The sequence below is a fragment of the Colletotrichum lupini genome, chromosome 3 (assembly GCF_023278565.1).
Source record: "Colletotrichum lupini chromosome 3, complete sequence".
Taxonomy (NCBI): Eukaryota; Fungi; Ascomycota; class Sordariomycetes; order Glomerellales; family Glomerellaceae; genus Colletotrichum; species Colletotrichum lupini.
The window spans coordinates 5,452,681-5,467,974 of NC_064676.1; the positions used below are offsets into that span (position 1 = coordinate 5,452,681).

A 15,294-nucleotide genomic window follows, 5' to 3' on the forward strand; every position below is an offset into this window, starting at 1 on the left:
TGCGTTTTACCTTGGACACGATCTCAAGTGAGGTCGTGGCATTCGTCTCTGACCACAGATTAAACACTGCCAGATGCCTCAGATAAATCAGCATCTCGCACCTGCAAAACGATCTCATTAACACGGTTCCATACCCCCATCATAGTTCTGTAAAGCTGTACATCCTAGCCATTGCAATACAATCGAATAATAGTGACAGCAATCGCACCTTTGAGGCTCCTGGTTCAGATCAAACACCAGCTGAAGACATCGAAAGGCTCTTACCTCAATCTCATGAATCACTGCATATCACTCACCAAGGTTCCACACACCTTCGTCCCTTCAGTCTTTCCCTCATTCGCACTGACTCCAGACCGGCCACAGCAACGAGGAGTAGAATTGGAGCCTGACCCACACTCCCAGCTCAAGTCCTCCAGAAGCCAATCTCATGTCAACGTCAACTTCAACTTCAACTTCAAGCACCTACTTATAAACAAAGAAGGCGCCAAACAGGCAGCTGCATATGTCTCTACAACAAAACAGCAGCAGCAAGTAAAACAAGACCTCGAGCAAACCCCTCAGAGCTCAAAGGAGGAAACTCAACCAGTCACGCGGTCCCAAATCCCACCCCGCAGACGACGCGCAGTAGTCGAGCGGCAAAGCCCGCAGGCCCGCAGCAACCCGAGCGTACATACCTCACGCAGTACTGCGTACGTCCACCTCGTATCCCGTGACTGCGTCTCATCCCGTGAAGCCATCACGAGACCAAAAGGAAAACCCTTCACTTACACCTACCTACCCAATCTACGCCCCCCCCCCCCTTTCCCCTCCCATCTCTCCTCAGCCCATTCCCCATCCCAAGGAGGCTGTGAATCAACTTCACCCCGACCGCCTCATTCCCGCCAAAGAAAGAACCGTCCCCTGAGCCTTCCCTGACACTTCATCCATGATCCCCCGACGGTTGACCGGAGCCCCCTCAAACTCAACTTCCAGTATTAAACACTTTGATATTACCCTCGCCTCCATCTCACCCGCCCAACCACCCACCCGCTCGCCGCCGTTGTCCGCCGTTACTGTTGCTGCTGCGGCTACTACTACTCCGTACTGTCCCACTGCTACTGTTGCTGCACATCTTCAAGAACCCCTCATCTCAGGCCATCTCAGGGTCCTGCCAGGGATTAATCCTCCTCGCAGGCAAAGGCCCTCGTCCGTGGGTTCATGGTCCGAAGTGATTCCAAGGAGGGGGGACCCGGAGCCTGGAAGAGGAAGGAGAAGGAGGCTACATGGGAGCCGGAGCAGGATCAGAAGTGAGGGAAGGGGATATGGGGTGGGGAGCTCAACGTCCGCTCTTGGGATCGTCGATTCATCTCTCTCTCTCTAATATCACCAACCTCATAACTCGGCAAGTAGGACTGTAAGAGTGGGTATGGGAAGGGGGGGTGAAAATGAAAATGGGAATGGGGTCTGGTAAAATGAAAGGATACCTGCACATGAATGTACCGACGGTATCTCGGTATCAGACTCCCCATCGAGTCCAATATCCACCGAAAATCTCCTCAACTCGAGCATCATCTTGGACATGGAATCTCGGTCAAGGGCTTCGAGACGAGGAGAAGGGGAGAAGTAGAAGGGGGAGAGGGGACAGCCACCGTTCATTCCCCGTCTTACATGCTACCCTTCGTGCATCTGATCGTCGTCGCGATGGAGAGAAATATCCCAATAGCTCGTGAATGCCTTCAAAGTTTTTCGCCGCCTCCAAGGCCCGACTCAAACCACCAACCCCCCGGGCCCCCGAGAGTATCACCACTCCCGGACGGACCCCCCCCCCCCCCTCAAAAGTCCAATATCAGAATGGTTTTCGAGCCGTAAAAGGGAATGCAACAATGTTCCACTCCAGTCAAAGTGGTGGTATCCGTACGCAGCAGGGTATCCGCAGCGCCGCCGCAGGACAACAACCGTGGCCCCCCGTCCTCCGTACCTGCATTCGGCACTCGACTCACCGAACCACCACTCACCCACCAACCCGGAGCTCCGACTCGAAAGCTGACCTTGCTTTTCGACTTGTCAAGTTCGTATAGCTTCATCCGAGCCCTCCATGTACCTCCTCAAACGAGCATAATTCCCCCCTCCAACTGCCAACTTCAGGGTCTCTGGCGCCATGGGAATCTTGGAAGATCTGCATTCTGAACCGTTTTTTTCCCACTCCAGAGTCCATGCATTCCAACTGACAGGTTCACCTGAAGGGTTGCATCGCATGCGGTGGGCAAGAGGAGGTGAAGAAGGAATGAGGGAACAGAAAGGAAAATACCACCCAGCAATGCTAGTCGAAGAGGAACCGCCGCCGCCGCCGCAAGCCCGGCCCCCGAATCAAGCTTCATCGACAAAGCAACAAACAACAACCCCCCGCCCCGCCCAATAAGCACCTCCGTGTATCCATTATCGTAAAAAAAAAAAAAGGGGACCCCTCTCCCGGCGGTTGCTTCGTGGTGAGAAAGTGCCCCCCCCCCCCCCCCCCCCGCCCCGGTATTCCGGCCGAACACGAGAGATCAACGCGTGGCAAAGTCCCGCGGTCGACCGACCGGAGGCTAGGAGCACCGGGCTTCACGGCCCTCCTTGCCTACTGCCGACGTTCTCTCTGAGGAGTGCTGAATCCTCGACGTCGGACATGCGTCTCGGGGCACCGGGGGGCGTGTTAGTTGCTATTCACGCCTGTCTCTTCCCACCCACCAAACATATCCTGTAACCAAAGCCCCTTTTCCTGCCTTCTGCTTCATGTATCTAGACACGCCAATCTTACCTCTCCCCATGTCTGATACCTGCAAGAATCGTACGCGAATAACGTCAGTGCCTCCCCTCCAATACTTCCCCAAGTTGCCTCCATCGTGGCTCAGCCCTCTATAAATATATATAATTCCAATGATTTTCTCAGGGGGGGCCGCGATCAAGGGTTCCATTGAATGATTTCCACCCATCGAGAAACCTACCTCGTCGAGAAATGATCATCGTCGCTTTCTGCCCCCCCAAATTCCCCTCTCTTCCCGCCCTTTCTCAATACCCAAGCCCAGTGCAAACCTTGTTCGTTCCAACCTTGATCATGGCATCGGAGCCAGGGACCAATCTGCCATCTCACTTTTGTGCCCCCAAACACCGCACAACACACTGCTGCCCGGCCCCCCGTGTGCCCCCGCAAGACCCACGGCATGGAAGGGTCCATCGAAGAGTTTTCTCCCCTCCAGCAATTTCATCCTCTCCCATCGACAATGACCTCATGATCGACACCGAATTTTCTCCCTTGGGCAAACGTGACCGTCAATAATGGCTGCATCCCAGCGGCGCCCGTGGAGACCCTTAAAAGGCATTCCCAGGGCAAATCCACCATCTGTACCCTGATCCCGGCCGACCACAGGGCGCACGCGGGATGCTCTCCGATGCCACAGCGTCAGCGTCTGTGAGTGCCGTGCCGGACCACCACGGTGGGCAACGGCAGAGAGAGAGAGAGGGCCACCTCCACTGTCAGGACCGAAGTCAAGTTGCTGGCCATGAGATTGCCTCTTTCCGTACGTCCACCACCCATCCACAACAACAACAACAACAGGATGAGGCGATTTGTTGCAGTAGTACGAGTCGGACGTGTTTCGCGGTACTCGTCAATCCCCTTTTCGTTTGTGCCCTACGTTCCCGTTGGAGAGTGAAGCTTGCATCCCCGTATACGGTCGTGACGGTGTAAGTGAGGGAATTGTACCTGCGCTTTGCCCACAGCACGACTTTGTTTTTGCCGCCGTTAGTGTTGCAACCTCCGCCCGGATACCCTCGTCAACTGGCGCTTACACAGTTAACCCTAAGCTTCGTCATTTCCTAGTCCCGAGAGAAGGGCACGTTCCGGGGTGGATGACAACGGTCCCTAGAGGCCTTGTTCCCATGTCCGGCAAAGCGCAGGTTGGTGCCCCGGGTCTCCGAGTGTAACGTGAGGTGGACCTCAACCCAAGCAGGCGAACTCAACCGGCTCGGCTACGAGACATTGCCCTGACGCATATTGACGAAAGCTTCTCATCACCGGCGCGTCGGACAGCAACCTTGTATCTCCACTGACTGAGTTGCGACCATAGTGGCCATATGGCACTCCCCCGGCTGCGGGATCAAGCCCCGAAGGTGTCCTGCGTCAACTGCCCAGCGTTGCATGTGGTAAGATTGGAATTAAGCTCCAGGATGATGGGCCAGGGCGGGTCACGGCCTGCGACTACTATGTAGCCCCTCTGTTTGGTGACCGAGAAACCCATCAAGATGTCTTCTCTGGTTCATACGCAGTACACTCCAACTGACTCGTGTGCCACAGTCGGAGCGTAGTTTGACAGGTTTATTGGCACTTAATGGCGGGCGATATTGTCGAATCTCCGTCATAGCCAGTCTGAGCGGCTGTCGCCGTTCTGCGAATCGGGGACTTTAGGGTTCGGCAAGCTATTGAAGTTACGGGCCACGATAGAGTGGTAAGGTACGAGATCCTATACTACCTTACGCTGACCGCGAGGTAAGCCGTGAAGCAATCTCGATGAACGATGAGTCAATGGGGCTCGCTGGCAGCTCAGAGATGAAAATAAATCCGTGCCTTTGCCCATGTATCAGTACTGCGTAGCACCAGTGTGCCCCCCACCTCCACTGTGATTGCCGCGACCCTCAACCAAATACCTGGTACTGTTGGCGCCGTTTACATAGAAGCATATGGTTGATTCTCTTCTAGAATCGGCGATCAACGGTCAGCTAGACTCGGGCAGTTGGTCCCTTGCTTTGGCGCTGAATGCGAGGACCCTGAAGGAACCGTACTAGTGAGCAACCGACGACGGTTGGTATCGATCGCTGGGTAGGGCGTCATGGTCTCGTAGTTAGCCTCCTGTACCCCAGCGCCGTTGCGCGGGATGCCCCAAGATGGCTTCAACCATGTGTCCAGATTGGGATGCACACCATTAGTTGTCATAATTTCCTGCGGGCATTGAGCAATGAGCGCTCAGGAGGTTATACCGTTATACTAGGCGCCACGGAACGCCCTGGGGTCTGCTGAAATCCTCTTACCCCAAGAGTGCGTGCTCCGAAGCCACATGTGCCAGGGCCCCGCAAACATGCATGGCTGCCCTCCCACTTTGACGCGGTCAGAAAGGCCACGATCCCGGGCTCTCTATCCGTGTTGTACCACGGCCGCCCACCCAAGCTGGTCTGAAGCGTTGTATTTTGCAATTCTTGGCGAGATTTGTGGCTCGCGATAACATCGTGCGAGGCCGATGGCAGCTGGCTTCAACACCGCATATGCGGGCTTTAACTCAGGGCTTGCTGGACGCTCCGTGCGCTATCTGTTAGCGCGATATGCGCATGAAATGCCTACCAGGCATGATTATTTGACAGATAATCATCATGCCGTTGTAGTAGCCGTCTCTGGCACGTCTGGGTCGGCAACGTCCTGAGTGCTGAGTGCGGGCTCGCATTTGGGCTGGACATGGTATCCATGGTCGAGCTCAGGATCCCGGGGTACATAGAGCTTTTGCTGGACCCGTCTACTCATGGACAATGTACTCTGCCATCTCGCCTGGTAACACCTTGTCCGTATCCACTCGGTGAATTATCCGGCCAAGTTCAACTGATCAGAGAATTATGTTTCGTGGTATCCGTACTTCGTAGTGGGCAGAACTTGGTGATTGCTGCTGCTCAGGCAGACTCACCAGGCCCAGCAACTAGTTTCCATCAGTCAACGCCACAACACACTCGTGCCGCAACCCGGGAAGAATGAGGTGCCGAGACTGGCCGACCCCTGTATTTGTATCCATACTTCGATGTATCGTCAGGCCGAACAGAGCAAAGACGGGAGCCCCGTTTCTAGAGAGAATGACGTTGCTCGCGGCACCTCAGTATCCCCATTTGGACGGCACAAAATGTGACTGCAGTGAGGCCCTGAGGAAAGCTCAGCGCGCTCCCCTTTTCGGAAGCTGGTCTGACAAAGGTAAAGCCCATCAGATGACAGGGTTGCGAGTTTCGAACATGTCCCGCACAACTCTCTCAATGACACAGAGAGCCATGGATCGTGTGTTGTCGGGGTCTGTTTCAACTCTCTGTGCAACGACTGTTGATGCAAGTACCATTACAATAGCACAACGCTGGGCTCTACCGGTGCCACGAATCAAGCGTGCGGCGCAGAGGTTTCCACACCGCAACTCTCAATGATGCTGCATTGCGGAGAGTTGGCTGAATACGTGAGGGTTAAACACTGTTCATTGGAGCCCTTTGGAGTGGATGGAGCTTGTGCCATCGTGGGATGTTGTTGGTGGAGTCGATGTCGCTTTTCCAAATGTATCCGTACTTTGGTGAAAATAGCAACCGAGTGAAGACAGTTTTTTCTTTTGCTTCTGTTTGGCTTTCTCAAGCACGACATGACATCATCCCTCCGTGGCGGTGCGCTCCCTCCAACGTTGACAACCATCCCCGGTCCTTGTCTAAGATGAAAATGGAGACTGAGATGGAGAATGGAGATGGAGCACGCGCACGCGGGTCCTGGGCCCCGCATCAGTTTGTTTCTCTCCATAGCCCCGGGGACGAAAGCAACATACGGCGCTTTGCAATACCGTCCTCTCCATCTGAGTACGCCGTGCCAAATCAACGTCAGGTCTCACCCCCAGGATGAAGAGGAGGAGGAAAATTTCAGGAGTGGACTCCATCTGAGTGGCACCAAACAAAACCATCAAAGTCACAGTCTGAGCTGCGAGGCCCATTTTGACTGGCTGCCAATGTCGTCAGTGAGGCATTTGCCATTTGGCGATGGCAACAAGACGACGCTGAAGGGGCGAATTCTCACCAAAGTCTGCCCACCCATGTTCCACGCGCTGGTGCATGTCTGTGTCTTTGATCACGAGACCCATCCCACAGACTCTGCAACTTCTTCCATACGCGAGGATTGCCTCTCATCAGCTTACCCACAAACCACGGCAGGTGTGTGCGACGTGAACCGCACAGCTGGAAATTATCGGGACCCCCAACTACCGATATTTGGCGAGTTTCTGGGTCTCGATTAGAAGCCTTACGGCCGGATCCTTATGGTTTAATGTTGGCAATGTTATCCCGAAACTGATGCGAATTCATCGGACTGCAACGAGCGCGTTGGGTCTATCCCTGCAGGATGCTTTGGGAGTTGACTCTGTGGTTGGTGCTTCGATGCCATTCTTATTTGTATCCTGTGTAGCGGTATGATAATAGGATTGGACATGAGGAGAAGGTGATAAGTTTGCAACTTGATCAACAGGCCTGGACTGGAAGGACCTCCTGCTCGGCCGCCTTGTTATGTGCGGGGAGGGGGATTCTCGGCCAGTGGCCCGGTCCAATCTCGTCAAGTCGTGGAAACTCTGTTGAGTAGACTCGAACTTCCATTCTCCTCGGGACGAACGGTTGGGTTGCTGTGCTCAGGAACCAAACAACGACCGTTGAAGTTGATGACAAAGGCAAGCGACGATTGGTTCGTCGTTGCCCCCCTGAAAGCTGTCCTGGGATGAACTACCACGCCCATGGGCAGATTCTCCAGCGTCTTGAGCCGAAGATCGGCATCAAAAACGGGTAGGCCAGCTGCGGCGGCCTGCTCCCGACAAACAGTGCTTCTATTTCGATTCCATGTTGGTCATTGGCGCCAACCAGTCCCGGCCCAATCGGCAAACCATTCATGACACCCTTCTTCCTGAGGCTCCTTTACGGATGTAGATCGGCGTCTAGAACCCAGAGACCTAGGTATCGCGCTTGTTGTCGCAGGCTTGTAGCCCCGTGATTGATGAGTTTCGAACTCTCGACATTAGCCTGTGGGTAAGGAGGTGAGTCTGGGTCGTCATGACGTCAGAGCCTTTCCCTCGTTGTCCCCGCCTCGCCCTGGTAATTTGGGAACAGTCACATACTCACAGCCGCTGCGCGAGACACTCGGGTCTAGAGTCTAGGCATGGGGTTGCTTGTGACATGAGACGGTCTGGCCCTCCATCAACCTTCTTCCCTAAATCGAGGCCTGTGGTAAAGGTTTCGGCTCGAGCGCTCTGCACTGATGGAGTACCTGTGCTGCATAGATACGGAGAGCCCGAGGGGAAATCTGAGTGGCTTCCTTTGGACTCTTCTTAGCGTGGTGCACTGAAGATGTTCCTGAGAGCTAGCTTCGTTGACGTCCGTCTAGAACAAATTGGCAGCTCGGCGATCCCATCTGCAAGGGCAACTGTGTGGCCTGTAGCTGTCACGACTTGAAGCGGATTCAGTGCCTCCACCGAACTACTGGGACGTGCTGGAAGTTGTTGTGGTCGGCAAGCTTTGCAGACTGTAGAGGTCATTGCAGCCGCAGTCGGGCCCTCGCTTAAGCTCGCATCGACAGTAGATCTTCTTTTAGCCCGCCCGTGAAGTGCGACTGAGATGAGTCTTTGACGACTTTCGGTTCGGAACCCCTGGTACGGAATATCTCTCGCTCATCATCAGACCCCGCTGGCAACTGTTCCGTTCTCCAGATTTGGGGCTTACATAGAGTCTAGCCAGAGGCGCATTGAGGCGATGGCCTTGAGGATTGTGGCTCTTGTGTTCTAGCCTCGAGGCTTGCTCTCGTGGTAATTAGTGAATTGTGCGGTAAAGTGAATAAGCTTAGATGAAACAAGGATCGCAGCGCCCGTCTCCTCTCTTGACAGCTACTGGTCCGAGTGGGAAATGATCAGTCGGCGCCCAACTTTGGTAGTCTCTCAATGGATCCCTGGATGTCGCCTTGTAATCTCCCGAGGACTTCTATGTACTGTGTAAATGAAAGGAGCCATATACCCATCGTCAAAACACGTTTCTCTTGCTTTGATTCGATACGGCTTGAAGGATTCTGGACGAGTCGGCATCCCGAAATGGTTGTGAAGAATGCAGCGTCGTCTCAAACTACCACGCCCGGTTATGCAACGGCCGGGCGGTTTGGTTCTGGCAGCGTTTCGGGCCAATTCGATACTCAAAGAGGCTAAGTACGAAACACTCGACAAGTTTTGTGCCGTGGATTTGACGGCGGCCCGGAAGAATCCTCGTCAATTCTCGTTTCCGAAGCCTTGGTTGCATTTCAAGATGGGGATTGAGCTGACTCGAGTAAGACCTTGGAGGTGCATCTAGGAACTCGCTGGTCGGGAAAATGACGTCAACCCCCTTTCAATATCATTAGCCATTCGAAACAAAGCTCCACGTCAAGACAGAGCTGTGTGATGTATGCTCCTGTTACGCGGCCAAGTTGAAGTCTCCTGCATGATGACTGCGGATACGTTTCCGCGTTGCCTTCGAGGTAACGTGGTACCGGACTGATGGATTCCTCAATGCAGTATCATAAAGTAAATCTCACCCATTAGAATGGCTGCCACAATGACCGGTAACAGTCACCAGTGCTGTGCCGCCGCAAGTCTTCAGCAAACAGCGTACTGACGATGTCGGATGTGGTTTACCATCGGGATGGCGTCAACACAAATCTGCCTTGGAAAGTGATGGCAGCCAATGGTCGCGTGTGAACGGGACGGGAGCTATTGCCACGTGCCGTGTCCCGCGCGGGTAACAGTCGTCACGTCCAGTAGCGACAACGGCGCGCCAGGCTAACAGAACGTTGGCGACGTTGTGATAGCGCCACTTAGAGTTCACTAGATGGTGCGTAACGGTCGGCAAGGCCAGTCATCTGGAATAGGATAGTCAGGCCCGAAGCCGCCGTTTAGCGAGCAACCTAGGATGTCGAATCAACGAGCCTGCAAGAGGTGGAATTGAAACGCTGAGCATACCTGCATGGTGGCAGCCACTACAGCCTCGCTGTGAAATTGCACCGTTTGTAAAGGATACGCGATTGACCCGATGAAAGACATGAAATCGGATTCGGCCCTGTCAGTAAACCAGGACCGAGACAGAGCCAACAGCCGTCCGTCCGCTGGGGGCCACCAGTAGGGGGTTCAGGGGTAAATCATGCTCGCTGTCCGGATATTGTGTGCATTGTCTTGACGATTGCAGCGCTGATCGCATCGCTGAATCGTGGTTGGCATCAAGAACACTACTTGGGGTTTGGGCGGCATGGCTTGCAGGGCAGAGATCTGCATTCACTAGTGTAGACATTGAATCGCCGCCAGGCAGAAAGGAGACACCCCAAGGGCCTGTTGTTGCAATATGCGATCCGAGACCATTGCCGCTTCTGAACCAATTCCCGACTTCATCGAGACTTGGGCGTGGGGTGTCGCCGGCGACTTGTGTCGGCCTGCTTAGCCGTCGAAGCGATGATCGACTGAATGAGCTGTTAGGTTGTCGCTATTGGCCGACAAGAAGCGCATACAGCCCGTCTTTCGGGATCGCATTCAGACGAACATCCCCGAAGACCCTAGGCTTCAAGCCCATGGCCAGCGTAATGCCCTTCCAACGGCAGCAGTCGTCGGACATGACCGTTTTGGTGTATTCTGCGATCTGTCAAATGACCCAGAAGTCTCTATCTTCGGACACTGGCCGTCCTGGCACAGCTCGATTGGGATTCGGCAGCTCTCCAGTTCGTCTAGGGCGCTTCGGCGAGGGGCAAAACGGAGATTGCACAGCCACACGGCTTAAGGGTCCAGGGGTCTTGTGGCAAGCCTTCGCCATCTTCAATATACAATGGGTGTGGTATGGTGGTGCAAGTATTGGTACACGCCGGCTTGATCCTTTGGCGGTAGATGTTTCTGGTAAGCCATTTGACTGCTTATGACGAAGAAGCAACTTTTTGCGTACTGGCAAAAATAGGTATGTCAACCGCTGCACGGACTGACTGAGTACGAATACCTAAGCGTGCAGTCCGAGGTGGCGTTCCGCGGATTAGGTTTGACGGGGATAAACGGCTCGACCAGACTTGGAAGGCATCGCAGCGCTGTAGGCTTTGAGAGTTACCGAGCCGCGTGCTGCTATACGAATGAAGTGTCACATCGATTTTGTCCACCGACCATCCGCGACTCCTAGTTGTGTACCTATGGCCAGAGCGGCCAGGCAGAGAGAGAGTTGACGGAATGCACCCGTACGAATGGTGCGGTACTAGTTCGCCCTGTACGGAGTAGAAAGTGCATCTGAAGCATTGGACGAGGGATCGGAGGGCTGGCAGATTGTCTTGAGTTAGCGGATGAAATTGGTCGAAAAAAGCAAAGACGGAGAATTGCGAGCGTCCTTCAGCGGAATGACTGGTTAAAGCCCGAGGTAGTTGGGCAGCTGCGTCAATCTAGACGAGGTCTGCCCGAAGGGTGATGCAGATTTTGGACCCTGGAGTCGAGTAACAATGCGATGAAAGTTTTGTGCAAAGAATACACAATGGGCGGACTGCACCGGCGAGCATCTTTGGAGACGAAGTTGTACAAAGCTCCGGCGCCTAATGCCAATACTGAACGTTTTCTCGGAGGGGCGGCGCCGGCATGGGGCATCCAGCTGTCAGAGACGCGATGGCGCAAGAAAGGACCGATCCAAGAGACGACGCCTTAATCAGACGATACCCACCGAGCCCACATAGTACTGTGACGGTAGACACATTAGCAGACTAATATGAGAAGGATGAGGCCTGTGAACGAGAAAGAAGAAGAGTGTACTCCGTACTCCATAGGTAAGGTATGCATGGATGGCACCGATGGCAGACGGCAGACGGCAGAAGAGGAAGCGCAGGACGGGCCAGGGGCGGGGTTAATGGGAATGATGAAGCCAAAGGGAGCATGGCACACGGAAATGCCAATGCGAGGATGGGGAAAACAAAAAGGCGCATGGACGCAGAACTGGAAATTGGCTTGTGGCAGTGTGGGCAGATGAAGATGAGGTCGGACTGGCCCTGGCAGGTTCTTGAGTTCAGTGTTCTCGAAGATGGAGACGACGGACGCAGGACGCAGGACGACGAGGACGGGGACGAGGGCAGCGGCGATATGATGTGATTGAAGAGCACGGGAGTCCCGTGGAGTTGAATTCTACATTGGAAGAGAGCCTGGAAGCCTGAAGGTGCCTTTTGCGCAACATGGAAAGCACCCATTCTCGGTTCCTTCCGCTGGAAGACGAGGTTCCCAACACATGAAGTGTGAGGCAGGAGTGAATCAGCCGAGCTGGGCACAAGGGAACGTGAGGAGCAAGCCGCCGCAAAGGTCGAGGTGCGATGCCTGCTCTGCTCAGCTCAGCTCAGTACCTTGGGGCAAAGGTATTAGAGAGGTGGCCCAGGCCCCCTCGGATAGAGAGACATTGTTTAGTGAGGCAGGCAAGGTAATGCTGACTACTACCTTCCATGCTTGAGGATAAGGTGCGAGGAAGGCGCCGTTTAAAGTGCCCAGTTGACGATTAAAGTTTCGGTAAGGCGCCCTTCATCGCACACCTGCCATGTGTGGTGTTTCTGTTTTGAGCAAGGGCGTTTTGCGCTTTCCCATATTTGAAAAACACCATAACCCGTATGACCTTACCTTGAGGTAAGGAAGGTAGGCACGAAGTAGACACTGAAGAGAGAACGGCAGGAGCAAGCGGGAGCAATTGACTGGTGCGCTATTTCTTCCTTCTACTTTCCTTCCGGGAAGGTACCTCGGAACAAGGAAAGGTGCCTTAGGGTAGGAAGCGTCAGAGCATTGCTTCCTTGTCCTTGGTACATGTGGCATGGCTGTTTTACCATGTTGGTCAAAAAAGTAAACAAAAAGAAGGAGAGAATAGAGTACCTTACTCCGTGCCTGGCCTTAGCTCAGCTCCCCATGTCAGCAATGTAGGTAGTATTAAAGGTGGTGAGCCCTTTGGGTGTGTAGCAACTGCCTTACATCGAGATTCAATAGTAATCCCGATGATATTGGTTAATGAGAAGGAGCGAGGGTTGGACGGCACACGGGAGCAGGTACGAAGTGCGAATGGGGAAAACCGCCGCGGTTATGGAGTCAAGTAAGGTACCTAAGGTAGGCCTCAGGCACATGGTGCGTATGAACAATGAACAATCTATCATTCTGGATGTTTATTGCTTCGTTAAAGAAACGGAAGGCACCTGCCTATGGCCTACGTTTGCTTGGCTGGCCGAACTTGTGCCTCCGTCCCCGTCTCCGTCCCCATCCATCACCGAGCATCTCCATTCTCGTCTTTGCACCCAATCTATGGCTACTATCGCTACTATGGTTAGCTCGAGAGAGAAAGCTGTCCTGTCGCAATCGAGCCTGCACACGGATGACGGCTCGCCAACAATGACCATCAGGGCTAGCCAAGCACCAAGATGGGACACACGGCAACGGCGACGGCGCCGAAATCTGATCCCAAGGACCCCAAGGGACCAAACGTTGTGCGGGCTGCAGCGTACAAGGTACCTTACCTTGTCTCGGGGTGGGAAGAGGCACGCAGTAGGCGCATGAGGGGAAAGTCTACACCGGTATGAAGCCAGGCCTAATCCAGACAGAAGAGGGCCAGAAAGGGCCTGCCATCTGACAAGACTCGCGCGTTTCCCCGTTCCCGCCTGTTCAAGGCTTCAAGCCAGAGTGAGAATAGCTCCCCCGACCACGAGACACCACCCAACTGCACCAGGGCAGGCCGCGCCGCCGCAGAACCGAAGATGAGGGACCGACTACCTTACGCTAACTAGCATCCGCAACTTAGGTCGCAAATGCTAGCAAGGCCTCCGTGGATGGTATCCATACTCTGTGGTCCTTTGCATTTTGCGCAGCACTTTTTTCTTAATTGACTGACGACGTCTTTTGCCTCTCACGTCTATTCCGAGCCGCGATCCCAATCAATCTGCCATACTAATCGGCTCTGTCAGAGAGTGGTCAGCTAAAGCAACTACGTCAGATGGGAAAGGTCGCCGCTGGGACGGAGTAGCGCGGCTTCGTCCCCCTGTCCATCCCCCACTCTCCGAATCTTTCTTCTCCGAGTCTACTGAAGTTAGAAAAAGTGTCGGCTGACTGTGCATGGGAAGGAGAAGAGCAAAACAGAACGGCCGGCAGAGAGGCAATGCTGTGAGTGTATCCGTAGTGCTGTATACCATCGGTACGGATACAGACACGCTACTCTGCACTTTAGCTTGCGTAATAGCAGCCTTGGCCAAATAAGAAAGACATCGGAGAGTGCAAGAGCTCGAGCCACGATTGAGGTGCCACACTCGTCGGGGTTGAGCTTGACTGGTCGCTTGACTGGCGGTGATGAATGCGCGCGCCCCCTTTGCATAACGTGGGTGATTCTATTCGAAGCTGGGGGCGCCAGAGACAACACTCGACAGAGCAGGGTGCGGATACATCTGGACTGGAAGGATGGACTTGACCTCGGTCTGATGGGGCCACAGAGCTGCGCGTTACGGGAGAGAGAGGGAGAAAAAAACAGAGAAATTCGGTCAGTCCGTCACCTCACCTCACCTTACCTTACGTCGTCGGTCGCCTCTCCTGTTCGTTCCCGAATCTCCTCATCGACTTTGCAGTACTTGGTACCTTACACATCAGCGGCGGCACTTTCTCATTCTCCCGTATCTCCCATCCATCTGAGTGATGATGATGGGGTAAGGAGTACGTATCCATACTTGGGTGCTCGAGAGAGACATTGGTACAACCGTTGCCGTCCATTTTCCGAAGAGCACGAGGGGCGTGTGCATAAATGAGCCTTGTCGACACATCCCATCCTGGGGGGGCCAGCGAGCGGGGGGTGCGATACAATGCTCATTGTCGCGCACTAACAATTATTTTTTCCAAGATGGACAGTCGGCCTGGCAAGGGAGGGGGGATCGAGTGGAGGAAGCCGCCGATGGACATGCCCTGCCCCTGCCTGCCCACTGCCACTGCCCACACACGACCTCACAGTCGCGGTAGCGGTACGGACATGTGTACAGACCAGACCACCTCACCTCACCTTACCTCCAGTGAGCAGGAGCGAGGGGAGCAGCAGCAGGAGGAAGGGGAGAAACAGTGGCACGCATGTACTGCAAGTCGAGTCCCACCTCCAACGACACGTACCGCTACCTCGGCTGACCATGTGTCTCACGCAAGACAGCAAGTAGTCGGAACCTCGCATGTCCACCCGACCCGACCAGAAAAGCCAACGAGGGACAAAGTCCAGCCCAGCTGCGCAGTGGCAGCGGAAGCGGCAGCTCCAGCAGCAGGCCGACCTCACACATCACACATCCAATCCAATGGCACCCGATACAATATCGTCTTCTTCCTTCTAGTTCTCCCTCCCCCGTCCGACTCGTTTCTCTACCTGCCTTACTTTACGCAGTACATACCCTACCTCAACGTACCTTCACGGTGCCGTGATTCAAAGGGAGCGAGCGACTGTTTGTTCCTCATACTCAACATCTACCTCTTTCTTCCACTCGACCCAGCTTGACTTTGCTCTCTCTCT

The 15,294-nt window shown here is 54.3% G+C and overlaps 5 protein-coding genes across 5 annotated transcripts; 3 read left to right on the forward strand and 2 right to left on the reverse strand.

Annotated features, from left to right (window-relative positions):
* Positions 1-273: 273 nt before the first annotated feature.
* Positions 274-1,290, forward strand: CLUP02_06387 (uncharacterized protein; the record flags this gene model as incomplete). The annotated part of the gene is made up of 2 exons (XM_049285387.1): positions 274-666; positions 1,174-1,290. 2 exons carry the CDS (start codon positions 274-276, stop codon positions 1,288-1,290), a joined length of 510 nt encoding a protein of 169 aa, XP_049142530.1.
* A 753-nt stretch (positions 1,291-2,043) lies between these two features.
* CLUP02_06388 (uncharacterized protein) lies at positions 2,044-2,357 on the reverse strand (the record flags this gene model as incomplete). The annotated part of the gene is made up of 2 exons (XM_049285388.1): positions 2,044-2,181; positions 2,217-2,357. 2 exons carry the CDS (start codon positions 2,355-2,357, stop codon positions 2,044-2,046), a joined length of 279 nt encoding a protein of 92 aa, XP_049142531.1.
* Positions 2,358-6,488: 4,131 nt separating this feature from the next.
* On the forward strand, positions 6,489-7,028 carry CLUP02_06389 (uncharacterized protein; the record flags this gene model as incomplete). Its single annotated transcript, XM_049285389.1, has 1 exon — positions 6,489-7,028. One exon carries the CDS (start codon positions 6,489-6,491, stop codon positions 7,026-7,028), a length of 540 nt encoding a protein of 179 aa, XP_049142532.1.
* A 220-nt stretch (positions 7,029-7,248) lies between these two features.
* CLUP02_06390 (uncharacterized protein) lies at positions 7,249-12,371 on the reverse strand (the record flags this gene model as incomplete). Its single annotated transcript, XM_049285390.1, has 23 exons — positions 7,249-7,335; positions 7,397-7,604; positions 7,697-7,817; positions 7,897-7,927; positions 7,977-8,029; positions 8,117-8,436; positions 8,494-8,552; positions 8,622-8,654; positions 8,757-8,925; positions 8,978-9,141; positions 9,179-9,290; positions 9,351-9,407; positions 9,497-9,620; positions 9,756-9,783; positions 9,865-10,246; positions 10,295-10,422; positions 10,474-10,770; positions 10,838-11,197; positions 11,238-11,400; positions 11,470-11,484; positions 11,539-11,924; positions 11,983-12,110; positions 12,320-12,371. The coding sequence occupies 23 exons, from the start codon at positions 12,369-12,371 to the stop codon at positions 7,249-7,251; spliced, it is 3,477 nt and encodes a 1,158-aa protein (XP_049142533.1).
* A 531-nt stretch (positions 12,372-12,902) lies between these two features.
* CLUP02_06392 (uncharacterized protein) lies at positions 12,903-13,523 on the forward strand (the record flags this gene model as incomplete). The annotated part of the gene is made up of 4 exons (XM_049285391.1): positions 12,903-13,091; positions 13,175-13,339; positions 13,400-13,445; positions 13,492-13,523. The coding sequence occupies 4 exons, from the start codon at positions 12,903-12,905 to the stop codon at positions 13,521-13,523; spliced, it is 432 nt and encodes a 143-aa protein (XP_049142534.1).
* Between the last annotated feature and the right edge of the window lie 1,771 nt (positions 13,524-15,294).